Here is a 15,585-nt window from a genome sequence, read left to right as displayed (position 1 = left end):
AGGTCTCTGGTGCTAGGCTAGTGCATGTCAATGGCCATAGTTATCCTGCCACTACCCACTCCACAAAACACCTGAAGAAAATCTATTATTACGCCAGACTGTCGATGCAAATGTCTGTGCTGATAGAATAATGTTCGTCGCATGTTGAGGGACTATTTTCTCAGCAGCAGTGGAATTTTACTTAGCCGGACAGACAGGTGCTAGGTGATATCGGTCCGCCGCTGCCAAGCTTTCTATCAGGAAGTACAACTCACTGCTGCTACTTAGATATAAATCCTTCAAATGTAAGGTTGGGTTTACTTCTAAATTTATCCTATCAACACAGACATTTACATCGACAGTCTGGCGTAATAATAGATTTGCTTCAGGTCTTTTGTGGAGTGGGTAAGACTGTTTTTAGTGGCAGGCTAACTATGGCCATTGACATGCACTAGCCTAGCACCAGCGACCTCTGCAAATACAAGGACTGGGTGGAATATTTAAAAAGTGTTTCCACACATCTCCAACACTCTGGCTCAACAGGAAATGAGGTCTTATGTCCAAAATTCCGGACTGTCCCTTTAAACACATTCTTACAGCAGTGCAATTTCACATTTCAGACATTCCCACTTTCAAACCCACATTCACATACACATGCAATACAGTGTTTACAGGGGGGTACAACTTTGTTTTTTTTTTAAACAGAACCCCAGCCTCGAGGTGAACAGCTTTTTGGTTGGGGGTCCGTCACCTGCTTGTTTCTATCGATATGCCATTGCTTTGACTGAAATATTCCACAGTGTGACTCTAAACAGCTATACTTTACAATTCAATCACAGGCGTTTTTATACAGAGTTCTCCTGGTCATGGAAATCTTGGAAAAGTCATGGAAATTGAAAATGTCATTTTCCAGGCCTGGAAATGTCATGTAATTTTGTAAATTCAATGAAAGTTTTGGAAAAGTCATGGAATTTTAGTATCTCTTTTCACGCAACTTCAGCATTCTGTTCAGTTCTCATTAGGCTGTTATGATTATTTCTGAACATATGCGCCTTTTGTTTAAAAGAGACAACAATAAATGCATTCCACACATTTGGGTGCCGTAAATTCATGGAAAAGTTTTGAAATTTTGTCAGTGCAAAAGAGTGGGAACCCTGTTTATAGCTCAAAAATGAAAATAGGCGTTCTGACTGTGAGCAGGGTTGCCTCTCCACAGATCTGACTAGTAACTTCTGTCTGTCAGTCTGATTTGGTCTCTATGAAGATAGAAATACCATACTGACAATGTCATTCAATACCAATGCAGAAAAGCATATGACGAACCCTATGAATTTACACAGTGCTCTTCAGTTCAGGGGGTAGTGAGTTCCATAGTTGACCATAATGATATGAAAAAGCTGTAGGTTCTGCGCTGTGGGATTGTAGTTGGTGACTCTGTTGCTTGTTAGGTGGTGGTGGAGGATGTGGATGAACCCCCAGAGTTCCTCCAGCTGCCGTACGAGTGGAAGATCCCAGAGAACGCCGCACGGGGGACTGTGGTCGGGAGTGTCAGCGCAAGGGACACGGATATCGTAGACAGCCCCATCAGGTCAGTCAACTGAATGTGTAGGTATGTTTTTTTAAATACAGCTCTCTAATTTTGACTCAGTTTGGTGAGATAATACATGCTGTAAATCTAAATTATATTATGTTATTGTTTTTACACCAATGAAGATGTAATTTGTCAAGAAATTATGTCATAGCAGAACAAACAGAAGGTTACCAAGGTGAATACAGTCTGTACAATTTGAGTCCAAACTTGACTCACACCAATGAACAATGATTCTCAAAATGGAGTGGGATGGAGTGCATAAAGCATATAATGTACACACACACACACGTACCTATTTACATTTATTTACACTCACCTTAACACATGTAACAGTTATTTTTAAATACCAACAATAATAATCTGAAAATGTATGACTGCTCTCTTTGTATGAATATTATCTATTGAGATGGTTGTGGATACAAGGTCTTGTAGAAGTTTTCAGGTACTCCGTGGACTATAGATGAAGAGGTAGGAGACAGTCTTGTCTTATGCAGAAAAGGTTTATTACAAGTCACATTGGCCATGAGGACTTGAAGACACTCCCACACTTTACATTATCACACACGGTAATGTCTGTCGAAGGCCTGGTGATGCTTCCACACGAGAGTTTAAATAACCTCTACTGTGTGTCATACTGAAGGACATATTAGCTCAAGGCTAAACATGCTACACTGTTATAACTTAACTGTACAATCTGACCTTCATACACCTCATGACATAAGTTCTGTTATTCTCTAACATGAGAGTTCTATATTATTGTGAAATGGGGGAGAATGTTGTACACTGTTTTCTATAATATAGAATAGGACTATTTTTGATTCAGTCATGAACATTTGAATCATTTCTTGCATAATCTTTGTCTTCTCAAAATGCAAACTCCAAACTGCAGAGGTTTTTACACCATTATTAGCCCTTACATGTGGCCAAAGCTCATTGTCTTGTCAGATCTCTAGCTAATCCGCTCTGGGTCTGGTTAGTACTTGGTTGGGAGACCACTGGGAATATCAGGTGCCACAGGGGCAGAAAGTGTAGTTGTGTCCTTAGGCAAGACATTTCATCCACCTTGCCTAGTATGAATGTAGTGTGTGTGAGTGTTGGCTGTGGACAGAGGGGCAGCCAAAAAGTACTATATAAATCAAATGCATATTAATATTACATGCATTCTTACTGTGAGCAAAGAACCACTCCACAGATCTGGCTTGTAACTAAGGGCCTGTTTACACAAGAACACTTGCAGATAAAAACAACAATATATTTCATCGGATGTGCCTTTCGTTTAGACAGTGACAGCGTTTTTGGGGCTTAAAAACGCAAAAATCTGAAACCACCTCCAGAGTGGAAAAGTTGAATACACTCCGCCATAGTGTTTCCGTCTACACTGCCCAAGACGCAAAACTCTGGTCAGATCTGCTCATGCCACGTACACGTTTACGTCAGATACATCACCACCTAGCGTCACCACCTAGCCACCTGGCATGCATACCCAATCGAATTCCACACACGTTTGTGGCACCGTATGCACGCAGATTTCCTCCTGAAAACACTCGTCTAAACACGGAATAAAAAAATAAAAATTAAAAAAATAAAAAGTGAAGCCTTTGTGGTTGTCTTGTCAGAAAATTCCAGGCAAAGCAATAACATCTCCATGGAGAAAAGCAGGTGGTTGACCCTGCACCAGAAAGTTCATCAAAATAATGCATCTTTAACTGAGATTTGACACGTTTACATGGGAGCTTTAATTCCGAAATAAAAATCAATGCCACTTTAAAAAGACCATGTAAACACTTAATTGCTAATGATTGATGAATAAATGATTATTCGGAATTAAACTTAATTCAGAAGAAAGTGGGTGAAAGCCAAATTAATGTATTCCTTGATCATGTAAACGCTTATTCTTCTTAAAAATATTTCTGGTCGTGTAGCGTATGCTCGTGGGGTCGCCCTTCTGATGCGATGACGCACTGCAAGGTGGCGACCAGAGGTAAACTTTGGTCGCGAGCTGAAACTATTGTAATAACCCCTTAACGCCTAAATTTATGTAGATGTATATATTTTAAAAAATGTTTTGTGTTTGTGTTTTTGCCTTTAAGTAGAAGGTAAATTAAGTTGAGCTTATTAATTTGACTATAGCAAATTTGTGACAACTAGAAACAAGTGCTTGCCAAATGTTCCTAGGAAGGTACTGCATATGCTTTAACCAGCATTGGGGGAATGCAGCCGCTCTCTCCGTTTATATCTTGATTAGGGTGACCAAACGTTCCGTTTTCCACATCCTGGCCTGGCCGTCCGGGTTTTTATAATAAAGTGATGGAAGTGTTGGGGTTTTCATTACCTTTCATTGGGCCATTAAACTGAGCGGCTCTCGTAGCTCTCTGTGCACTCAGAAGGAGCGAGCAGATACAAACAGTCGGTCAGCCTGCAACATGCCGAAGCGCAAATGTGCATTTAACAATGACTTGCACTAGAAATTCCCTGCTTTCCGTCCCGGTCGACTGCCATGTGCACAGTGTACAAAGCAGGCACATATGTTTCGATGTCCAGTGGCGGTGCCAGGGACCTCAAAGCTCACCAGGACACTGAAAAATTAAGGTAAGAGTAGCTCAATGTCGATGACGAGGCCCCACCCCCCCGCCCCCGGTACAGTGTCCTGGTTTTCACAAACGGAAATATGGTCACCTTAATCTTGATCCAAATGGTTCATCGCTTATTTGTGACAATCAGCGTTGAGGGATTAATAAGTGCGCTGGAAGAACTACAAATCTACAAATAATAAAAAGAGTGGATCATTGGAATTGCGACAAACGTTTGGATCATGTTAGTGCCCAGGGCGTAATGACAAACAGAGATGACAAAAAGCCGGTAACAGCTGAAGTGTGTGTTTTCTTTTGGTCGACGTTAGGGGTGTGCAAAAATATCAAAATATCGATATATCGTATTCGTTTAATGTGATGATACAGTATCGATATCATGGGTTGCTGTATCGATATATCACCAAGAGTATTTTTTGTATATTTTACTAAATTATTTTGTTACAGTGCTACAGATTTGTTGCTTGTTTCGTGGAAGGAAACTCGTTTATGCGACACAATTGACATTTTTACTGTTTTGATGATTAAAGTGTTTGTGTTTCATATGAACTTTGGACAAGAAGTGGTTTAACAAAGACTTTTAGTATCACAGTCATGATTTAGCCTTTATTTTTTATTGAACCGCATTGAATCGATTTGAAATATATAGTACTGAATCGAAACTGTATTGCACTGTATCGAGATATGTATCGTATCATGGCCTTTGTATCAAAGTATGTATCGTATCGGCAACTTCTTAATGATACCCAGCCCTAGTCGACGTAAATACTTCTTCTTCTTGTCTCTGTCTAATCAGAACCCTTCTCAACACCCAGACGTTGAGCGGAATTAAATAAAGGCGATTCAACGTGTTTTAATTTTAATTCTGAACTATTTCATTCAGAACAATTAATACTGCATTAAAAAACGTCATGTAAACGTGGCCTGTGTGTCGCATATTTGGATTGTTACACCCGTACGTGAGCGGTGCATACTGAACTCATGATGCTGTGGTTAATTGAGATTCGGGGCGGGGGCTGTGTTTGGCAGAGACGGCTCCACTGGCTCTGACACCGTGGACAGGCCCGTCAGGTGACGCTCCTCCCCGGCAGACGGCACCGAGACTGGCATGTGCCACCTGTCTGCCAGCATGAGAATGACGAGCGGCCCCACCGAGAAGAAGAAGAGCGGGGGAGGGACGGGACGGGACAGAGTGTGACGGAGGGGGAGATAGGCTAGACAGAGGGAAGAGAGGAAAGAAAAAAAGACAAAGACGGGTGAGAGAGGGGGGTGGGAGGAGCAGGGAGAAGGGTGAGAGATGGGGAGAGGAGGAAAGAGGCAAGCGGAAGGGTGGGTGGGAGAGTGAGGAGGGTAGGGAAGAGAAAAAAGAGAGGGAAGACAGATGGAGAGAGAGAAAGTGGAGAAGAATGTGAGGGGGGATTGGAGAGAGGGGAGAAAGAGAAGAAAGAGGGTAGAGAGAAAGGAGAGAGAAGGGAAACAGGGGGAGAGTGAGAAAGGGGAATAGGAGCGAGGGATGTGGGGTAAAGATGGGAAAGAGATGGGAAAGAGAGATAGGGAGAAAGATGATAGAGCGAGATAGGGGGAAAAGAAGGGGGAGAGAGATGGAAGAGAGCGATAGGGGAGAGAGATGGGAGAAAGAGAGAGAAAGGAGGGGGAGACAAATGGGAAAGAGATGGCGAGAGAGGGGAGAGAGAAAAGCTGGAAGAGAGAGACAGGGAAGAAAAAGAAGGGAGAGATGGGGAGAGAGATGGGGAGAGAGATGAGAAAGAGAGAGAGAGAGATAGGGGAAAAAAGAAGGGAGGGAGATGGGAGAGAGATGGAGAGAGGGGAGAGAGATGGCAAAGTTATGGGAGAAAGAAATGGCGAGAGAGGGGAGAGAGATGAGAAAGAGAGAAGGGGGAGAGAGATGGGAGGGAGTAATGGAGAGAGAGAGAGAAGGGGAGAGAAATGATAAAGTGATGAGAGAAAGAGATATCGAGAGAAGGCAGAGAGATAAAAAAAAGTGAGATGGGGAGAGAGAGAAGGGGGAGAGAGATGGAAGAGAGAGATAGGGGGAAAAGAGAAGGGAGAGAGTTTTGGGAGCGAGATGGAAGAGAGCGACGGCGAAAGAAATGGGAGAAGGAGATGAAAGAGAGAGAAGGGGGCGAGAGACGGCAATAGAAGGGGGGAGAGAGAGATGGAGGAAAGAGATGAAAGAGAGAGATAGGGGAGAGAGAGATGGGGAGGAGAAATGGGAGAGACAGATACAGGAGAAAGAAAGGAGAGAGAGAGATGGAAGAGTGAGGTGGGGGAGAGATGAGAGAGAGAAAGAGATGGGAAAAGAGATGGGAGTGAGATGGAGAGTAAGAGAAGGGGGAGAGAGAGAGAGAGAAGGGGAGAGAGATTGGAAAGTGATGGGAGAAAAAGAAGGCAAGAGAGGGAAGAGAGATGAGGAGAGAGAGAGAAGGGAGAGAGATGGAGGGAGAGAAGAGAGAGAAGGGGGAGAGAAATGGTAAAGTGGTGAGAGAAAGAGAGGGGAGAGAGATGGAAGAGAGAGACGGGGGAGAAAAAGAAGCAAGAGAGATGGAGGGAGAGAGAAGGGGAAGAAAAATGGAAAGTGATGGGAGAAAGAGATGGCAAGAGAGGGGAGAGAGATGAGAAAGAGAGATGGGGAGAGAGAAAAGGAGGGGAGAGATGGAAGAGTGATAGGGGAGAAAAAGAAGGAAGAGAGATGGAGAGAGATGAGAAAGAGAAATGGGGAGAGAGAGAAGGAAGGGGGAGAGATGGAAGAGTGATGGGGAGAAAAAGAAGGAAGAGAGATGGAGAGAGATGAGAAAGAGAAATGGGAGAGAGAGAAGGGGGAGAGAGACGGCAGAGAGAGATAGGGGAGAAAAAGAAGGGAGAGAGATGAGAAAGAGAGATGGACAGAGAAGGGGGAAAGAGATGGGAGAGAGAAATATGGGGAGAAAAAGAATGGAGAGATGGGGAGAGAGCAATGGCGAGAGGGGAGAGATAAGAAAGAGAGACGGTGAGAGAGAAGGGGGAGCGAGATGGAAGAAAGAGATGGGGAGAGAGATAGGGTAAAAAGAGAAGGGAGAGAGATGGAGGAGAGAGATGAGAGAAAGTGATAGGGAACGAGGGAAGGGAGAGGAGGAGTGAGATGGGAAAGAGATGGGGGGGAGAGATGGAAGAGAGCGATGAGAAGAGATGAGAGAAAGAGATGGTAAGGAAAGAAAAGAAAAGCAGAAAGAGATGGTGAGAGAGCGGAGACAGAAGAGAAAGACGGCAAGAGAGAGACAGCGAAGTGAGGAGACAGATGGTCGAAAAGTAGAAAAAGGGGAGGAGAGAGAGCAAAGAAAGAGTGGAAAGAAGAGGGCCCATCCCACCACAGCCGGCCCCGGGCGCCCTCCTCCACTCGGTGAAAAATCATTCCATTTCCAATAGTGTTACCGGCTCGCTGCATCCATTTTTACCCTTGATCTCTGGATACCCCGCAACACGGCCGTATTTATCTCATATTACTTTAGAAGGAAATGAACCCAGCTGAATAAATCATGACATTTTTTTTTATACCTCACAGGCTTTTCTATCTATCGCGTCGCCATTATCACAAAGCGACGTAGCCTGGACGTGGGGGGATGTAATAAAAGCACTGTACAAGGTGGCATACGGGAGGGAGATTTGCGGTCATTTGCAAGTCGGGCACGTTGCGTAGAGAAAGCAGAGCCGCCGGAGCCCGCAGCCCCGTACCTCGGCTCGGCTCTTAGAGTGGCAGGTGCTGCATATCATCGGCAGGCTATTACGCTCCCCTCTGGTGACAGGTGAGGGATGCGACCGGACGGGCACTGCGCACCGGTTTCAGAGAGATGAGTAATTAGGGCTGTTGCTATAGCGATGGGTAATTTAAAAGGAAATATTGTAGCTTATGAATGGGATTAAAATGCGAAAGTGAATTCTTGTGAGATTTTTAGCCGTGTCTGAATGTTGTTGCCTCATCGGAAACAGACCTGGGGGTGTTTTGTTTCATTTACACGTGTGAGTAATCCTTTATTTTTATCAAGTTAATAGCTTCGTTTTACTTTTAGTTCAGTAGAGATTGGCAATTCCATGTCTTAAATTATCCTAGTGAAGGCATATAAAATTTTAAAACACAATAGAGGACTTCCTATATTATCACATGACATCACAAGGTGGAACAGAGTGTTTTCCATTTGAGAAAAGAACTCAGCCTAAATGTGCAGGATTTGTGTTTTAAACATGTGTGAATGAAACAAAACTCCAGGCCTGTTTGTGATGAGGAAACAACATTATGACATTATAGACCCTTTAATGTGATTATATTTAAGATTGTAGCCAAAGATGTTACCAAACTTTTTTTTTTTTTTTTAAGTTTATTATTTTACTTCCTGGTTGGACATGGGTAGCATATATGACATAATGAGTGCGTATACATGCACATCAATAACCCTGTTATGATCGGGTTTTTGGAGTATCCCGGTTTCTTGATGGTGCATGTAAACACAGTAACCCGGTTTCAATATCCTGGTTATGGCAGTGTCCCAGTTATTAGAAACCGGGATACTGCAGCTGGATTATTCCGATAGTAAGCGGGAAACTTGTGGCATGTATACGCAGTATCCCGGTTACTGCAACGTAAAGTTGAGTGCGCATGCGTCCAAAAGACACTTTCCAGTCTTTTCACCACAACAGTAGCGACATAAATAAATTGACCAACATAAATAAGTGACCACACGAGTGAAATGAGGCGCTAAACCTGCACACGTACAAGCTGCACTCGTATGACCTGCACTCGTGTGATCGCTGAAAAGCTAAAACATGAACTATCTCCAATACTGTAAATGCACAGAACAGACTCACCATCATTAGCACCTCTTCTGTCATAAAAACAAGACACATAATCCACAGAGTCGTGCTATTTAGTCCAAAAGAAGCTGATCGCATCAGCGGACACAAGGAGCGAGCAGTTTTTATCGCCGCTAACAGTTTATGCTAATTAGCCAAGCGGTCTTAAGTTTCGTTTCTGTAAAATGTAAACAAATGTGATCAGAGCTGAATTATCTGATCAAACAGGCTGATGTGGTTCTATAGTGGTTATGGTTTATATGTTGTAAAGTTGAGTTTATTTATGCAGAAGATTTTAATGAAGAATCTGTTGGGTTTGATCTGCACAGTGGATTGTGGGAGATCTCGTAGCTCCTTAGCTGCTTGTGCTAAAGAAGCTCACGGTTTGTATTTTTCCTGGTTTATGAAATTGATTTAAGTAAATTTTTGCGCTTGCGCATTTTTAAGATTATGAAACTGGGATATTCCATTTGATCATGTATACGTGGATATGAGTGTCCCGGTTTTTCAGTGCGCATGTGTACGCAGTATCCCAAATACTGACATAACCGGGATATGGCTAATAACCGGGATACTGATGTGCATGTATACACACTCAATGTTACCTGGCAACCAAGATGTTCACAAAGGCCAAAACTTAAAAAAAATAATAAATAAATCACAATAGTTATAATTAGACTAGGTATAATTTAAAAAATAAATTACACCTTTATTTTGTTTATCCATCCATTTTCTTTCGATTATTTGGGGCTGGGTCGAGGGCAGTATTCTAAGCAGGGACTCCCACACTTCCGTCACTCCAGACTTCCTCCTCCGAGGGGACTCCAAGGCGTTGCCAGGACAGCCGAGAGACATAGTCCCTTCAGAGTGTCCTGGGTCTTCCTTGGGGCCTCCTTCCGGTGGGACATGCCCGGAACAGGTGCCCAGGAGGCATCCGGAACAAATGCGCGAGCCAACTCAGCTGGCTCCTCTCAACGTGGAGAGCATCGGCTGTACTCCGAGCTCCTCACCCTGTCTCTAAGGGAGCGCCCAGCCACCCTGCGGAGCAAACTCATTTCAGCCGCTTGTATCCACAATCTTGTTCTTTCGGTCACTACCCAGAGCTGATGACCATAGATGATTAGAGGAACATAGATTGAGCGGTAAATCGAGAGCTTTGCCTTCCAGCTCAGCTTCCTCTTCACCACAACGGTCCAATACAGCGACCACATCACTGCCAATGCTGCACCGATCAGCCTGTCAATCTCACGCTCCATCCTCCTCTGTCCATTATTTTGTTTAATGGATGTTTAATCTGCTAGAAAAAGCCTTGATAACATGGGAAGAAGTAGTCCATTTTAGAACGCACGGCTACTTCCTTTTGGTTATTTTCAAACTCAACTTTTTTTTTTTTTACATCTTTTTATTCATCTGTGTATCTCGTTATATCTCTATTGGACGTGGGCAGGAGATATAACATACATTAAGTAATTCCATAGCTGTTACCTAGCAACCAAGATGTTAACAAGGACTAAAACTTTAAAAACTTTTTTTGCCTCTGCATTTTGGATGGAGTTTTCGGTGTTAATGACATAGGCAGAAATTTTCCATTTCAGAAGTCACTACTCGCTACTTTCTGAATTTTTTTAATTCTTTTTTTCCACAAACTTCCACTTCACTGATGTAAGACTATGATTATTATTTACCACAGATGCTATCCCACCAAACCAAGTATTTATTAATTTTTTTTCAGTTTATAATTTTACTTCCTGGTTGGACATATGTAGAGGTAATTCCATAAGTGTTACCTAGGAACCAAGATCTTAACATGGGCCAAAACTTTGAAAGCATTTATAGTTATGACTGGACCTATAAAACCCATAAGACCCATAAAATAAATGACAACACCTTCATTCTACTTCCTATCTTTGCATTTTTCTTCTCAACTTTGTTTTTCCACACAAACTTCCACTTAACTGATACTTAACTAATATAGACAAGTTAAAGTTTTGTGTCATCACATTGTTCAAATTTTTTGATTGGAGGCAACTGGAGACAAAGTGAAGCAGACATAATATAGTTTTAATGATTAACTAATGAGCAGATCTAAATGCTAATGGTTTTACAACATTATAACAAAAAATTAAACAACAGTTTTGAATTTCCAAGGTACACAATTTAGTTAATTAGCTTCTCTGTTAAGAAGGAATAACAAAATTTGCATTTCTAACTTCAAAGTTGTATTAGAGTCCGACAAAAAGTATAATTTATGATGAAATGTGTAAAATATCTGTAGATGAAGTGACAAACTGTAGTGGACTCAACTTTTTTGTAAGGATTGGTCCAGTAAATCCTAAGAATCTGGATATTCCTTTGTCAAAAATGCTTAGTTAAATGTTAACAAATAACACACAATTGTAAATGTTTTAAGCAGGGTTCTGATTAAGGCTGTGCAATTAAATTGAATTTTGGTTGTAATTTCAATTTGTGTGTCAGATGATCTCCAAACTCTTATACTCAAGCTAAAACGATTTATGTGCCTGCAAAAGTGAGGACCAGGGCGTGACAACCGTAGTTTTGTGAGGATTCACGTGGTGCCTCCACAAGCACTTGGAGCCCTACGCACTGTGTGTAATGGGAGCTACGATAATGATTATATCCATAAACTCACAGAGGAGCACGTATCACAGCAGGACTCATATCTACCTCAGTATTTAATAGATATTTCTGCCACTGGTCTTATTTTCTCCGCTAAAGCTCTGTTGCTTCACGCGTAAACAAACAACACTGTGTGATGACGTCATCGTGGCTCGGTTCAGTTGTGCAGGTGTGAATGTGGAACACAGAACTCACAGCAATCGAGCTTGAGCATAGCACGGTTCTAAAGTCCTAGTGTGAGTGCACCCTAAAATTTAACAGTTTATTTTGGGATATTTCTTGTATAAACAAGTATATTTATTTTATTTTTTAAATACAGAGATTGTAGAACAGCTGGATATATAGATATACTGTATATTTTATTCATTTTATGTTTTATACATCATAGAACTGCTCTAAGGTACATAGTAGCCTTTATTTATTTTCAATTTGAATAAATTAATCATGTAACTAAAAAATAATCATGTGAATAATCATGATTTCAGTATTGACCAAAATAATCGTGATAATGATTTTTTCCATAATCGAACAGCTTTAGCTCTGATATCACTCACATTTATCTGAGTGGTTTTCACTTGCCAAATTTCTCTTTCATATGTTATGATATTATGAAATTCATCGCAGTTTTCCCATTGAAATCACATTATGTTCCGCTTCAGTTTTGCCTCCAGTTGCCTCCATTCTGGAATTTAGAAGTTGTTGGGTTTTTTTTTTACAATTTTTAAAGGGTTTATATTAGACCATGATAATTATTTACCATTGGTACTATCCCACCAATCCAAGTTATAATTAGTAAAACATGAAAACCTCTTATTTGGACGTGGTGAGTGGCAGGTGCTGCATATTACGCTCCCTTTGGTGACAGCTAGAGTAATGCGTCCGTCCGAGCTCTATTGGAAGGCTTTCGACATTCACACAGAATATGATTAAGTTTCCTCGGGTCAAATTGGCTTATTTCCGATGTTGTTACGACGCGTTGCCAGATCAGCGCCATTACTCAAGCCGTACATCTGTATTGTCAGGTTGGAAGGCGTCGGCGAAGACAGATGTCTCTTCAAATAACAATTGAGTTAAGGAAAAGTTGGGATGTAATTGAAAGAGTTTGCGTGACAGCCAGGAAAAACAATAAAGCTAAGTGGTTTTAAAGTATTGACACGCGGAAATGGAGTCAGGCAAATGTCTTACTAAACAACTGTCAGTGCAATAGTTTGTTGTCTATTTATAGTTTTGGGAAACTTGTGGAGTTGCACAGGGCCTAAAGTACAAAAGAATGGACTTATGAACCTGGAACTTCCTGAACACATTAGACAGGCCTCTTCTTTGACTATGTTTAAATTCAGACTCACAACGGTTCTGTGCATATGACTGAATTTTTTTTATTTCGTACTCTTCTCTGTTCTCTTTTAATGGTAATTAAAGTTTTGGGTTTTTTGGTACCAAAGTCAGTCCTGTTTTCAGTGGCCCTGTTTCTTTTGGTTTGCTTTGGAGTGGACTGGAATGGCCAAAAAGTGTTTCCACTGTCTGCAAAAACCAAAACCTAGCTAAACCTGAATTGAATTAAAGTTTTATCATGATTTGAGTAAATTTCACGTGACAATTAAAATGATCTGCCAATGGAACAAGACTTTTTGTACTTAAAATATGAAACTGCATCTTGCTACACAACACCTTTGCACTCAAATTAAGAAACTAAATATATTGTTGCCTGAATTAGACTTATTCCATTGGTAGATTATTATCTATTCAATAAAATGCTCTTAATTTTTACTTACCTAGATATTGCTTTTTTAAGGAATCCAACAGGGTCCAATGTCCTTCCAATATTTAGGAGATATCAGTGTTACGTAGCAGATTCCTGCCAATGCATTCAGAGCTGTGCCTGGAGCATGAAATGTAGGTCACCAGAAACCCAAATCATGTCCAACCGTGACCCATTCCACTCAGTCTGTACCACCTAGTCTGTACCAGGAAAACCCAGTCTGTACCACGCAGTTTGTACCACCCAGTCTGTACCACGAAAACGCAGTCTGTACCACCCATTCTGTACCATGCCGTCTGTACCAGGACCATGAAGTCTGTACCAAGGCCAGGCAGTCTATACCAGGGATGTCTAAACTTTTTTTCACCTAGGGTCGAATATAGAAACTAAAAATATTTACAGTGGAGGGCCACTGACAGGTGCTCATAACAGCAGAAAGGATAATGTTGTTTTTCTACAAAAATAAGAAAAATATCTGAGGGAGAGGTGCAAGGAACACAAATGGTCATCATATTGTCAATGTAAAGTTGTAGACTTCAGGCAGAAATAAGATATAAGGTTCAGAAAAACAACAACTTTTTGCACTTAGAAAACAAGAAACAAAATCTAATGTTGCTTGAATTAAGAAAAACACACTTATTCCATTAGTAGATCGTTTAACTTGTCAAATTGAATCGGCTCAAATGAAGCCAAATGTTCTTAATTTAAGTCATTTTAATTTAACTAAATATTGTTTTTTTTTCAATGTGTCCAGCAGCAATCTGACCAGAACTGAAGAAGCAGTTTGGATGAGCAGCGAAAAGTATTCGATCGAAACCGTTTGTCCAGTTCAAAGAATTGAATTTGTCCTTTGCTGAGTTGTAGACTTAGGCACCGTGAAAGAGTTGCCAAACCTTTTAGTCAAGAAAGAGTCCTGTTACTTCAATAAAAATATTACTTAAGGAGAAGTAAAAGTATGCTGCTGAAAAGCGAAAGCTACTTAAGTAAATATAACTGTAAATAAATGTAACTGAGTACTTCCCACGCCCGTTCATTATAAATGATTCCACAACAACACGGCATGCTAACAGCAAACCAAAATCTAACTTGTCTTTTTATTTTTCTCAAAAACAACACACACATATTCTCTTTTGTTCCTTATCCTAGGGCTTTCATATTTAAACTCCTGCTTTCTCACAAATCAGAAAATCCCGTGGCCTGATATCAAGCAAAATTCAATTTGTCAAACAACATCCGAACACAATGTTTTTAATATTTTACCTCTCTTTGTTTTGACCGCGTTGCCATGTCACCGCCTGCGTTTTTACCTCTTTGTTGGATATCCGTCGGAAGAAAAAAAAAAAAAGACAAGAAAAATAGGAGCAGTTTGCCTAATTAATCTCCCTGTGGTATCGCAATGTTTTGTTTGCCAAGAAAACAGCCCGGCCCGCGCAATAATATCTGGGTGCTTTCTCTTGCAGATACGCCATCGACAAAAGGAGTGACAGCGCGAAGGCGTTCAGAATAGACCCTCACAATGGAACCGTGACTCTGGAGAAGGCCTTAGACCGGGAGAGCGCAGACTGGCACAACGTCACCATCATTGCCACAGAAACATGTAAGGAAAAACACAAATAATTTAAACAGCCTGTGCTAGGGTTGTCAGAAATATCGAAAATGTGATGCTATCGATACTAAAACTAATATTGTAACAGGATACTAATTTGAGCGTGTCGATACTGCAAAAAAAATTACATTAACAGGACAAATTCTGAGCTCTCCTAAACAGTTTTAGTGCCATTTTGAGTTCAATCAGAATATTTGTGTATGAAAATTACATTATATTACTATAAACGGAGCATTTTTTTTCTTCATTGTAGTATCATAACTGATGTAGAGTACTGAGTGAATTCCTTTGTATTGAAATTGTAGAGAAATTTTAGTGGAAAATATGTCATTAATTGAAGTTTAGACATTGTTTTTTTTTACTCTATGCATCATATCAATATTATTATGTCACCTGGAGTTTGGAGGATTGTTTTGCATTATTTTCCTCTTATTTTTGACAGTTTTAGAGCTTGTTGGTACTCTCTAGTTGCAGCCAAGAGTAACCTGCATGTCCTTTGTGAATTTAACCCTTGTATTGTGTTAGAAAGCTGTCCACATCTTCAGTGTTAATGGGTCAGTATTTTCAGCCTTAAAATACTTAA

At 40.9% G+C, this 15,585-nt stretch overlaps 1 protein-coding gene across 1 annotated transcript in view; it reads left to right on the top strand.

The window, feature by feature from the left end:
* The window catches only part of cdh19 (cadherin 19, type 2), a 60,254-nt gene that overhangs the window by 28,379 nt on the left and 16,290 nt on the right, over nt 1-15,585 (top strand). The window contains 2 exon segments of the mRNA XM_055150824.1: nt 1,428-1,567; nt 14,857-14,993. Of these exon segments, the coding sequence (XP_055006799.1) occupies nt 1,428-1,567; nt 14,857-14,993 (277 nt within the window).

Source organism: Boleophthalmus pectinirostris, unplaced genomic scaffold (assembly GCF_026225935.1).
Source record: "Boleophthalmus pectinirostris isolate CB_2022bp ecotype Guang Dong unplaced genomic scaffold, ASM2622593v1 HiC_scaffold_15, whole genome shotgun sequence".
Lineage (NCBI taxonomy): Eukaryota > Metazoa > Chordata > Actinopteri > Gobiiformes > Gobiidae > Boleophthalmus > Boleophthalmus pectinirostris.
Note: the sequence above shows the minus strand (reverse complement) of the source record. Positions and strands in the feature narration are given on the sequence as shown.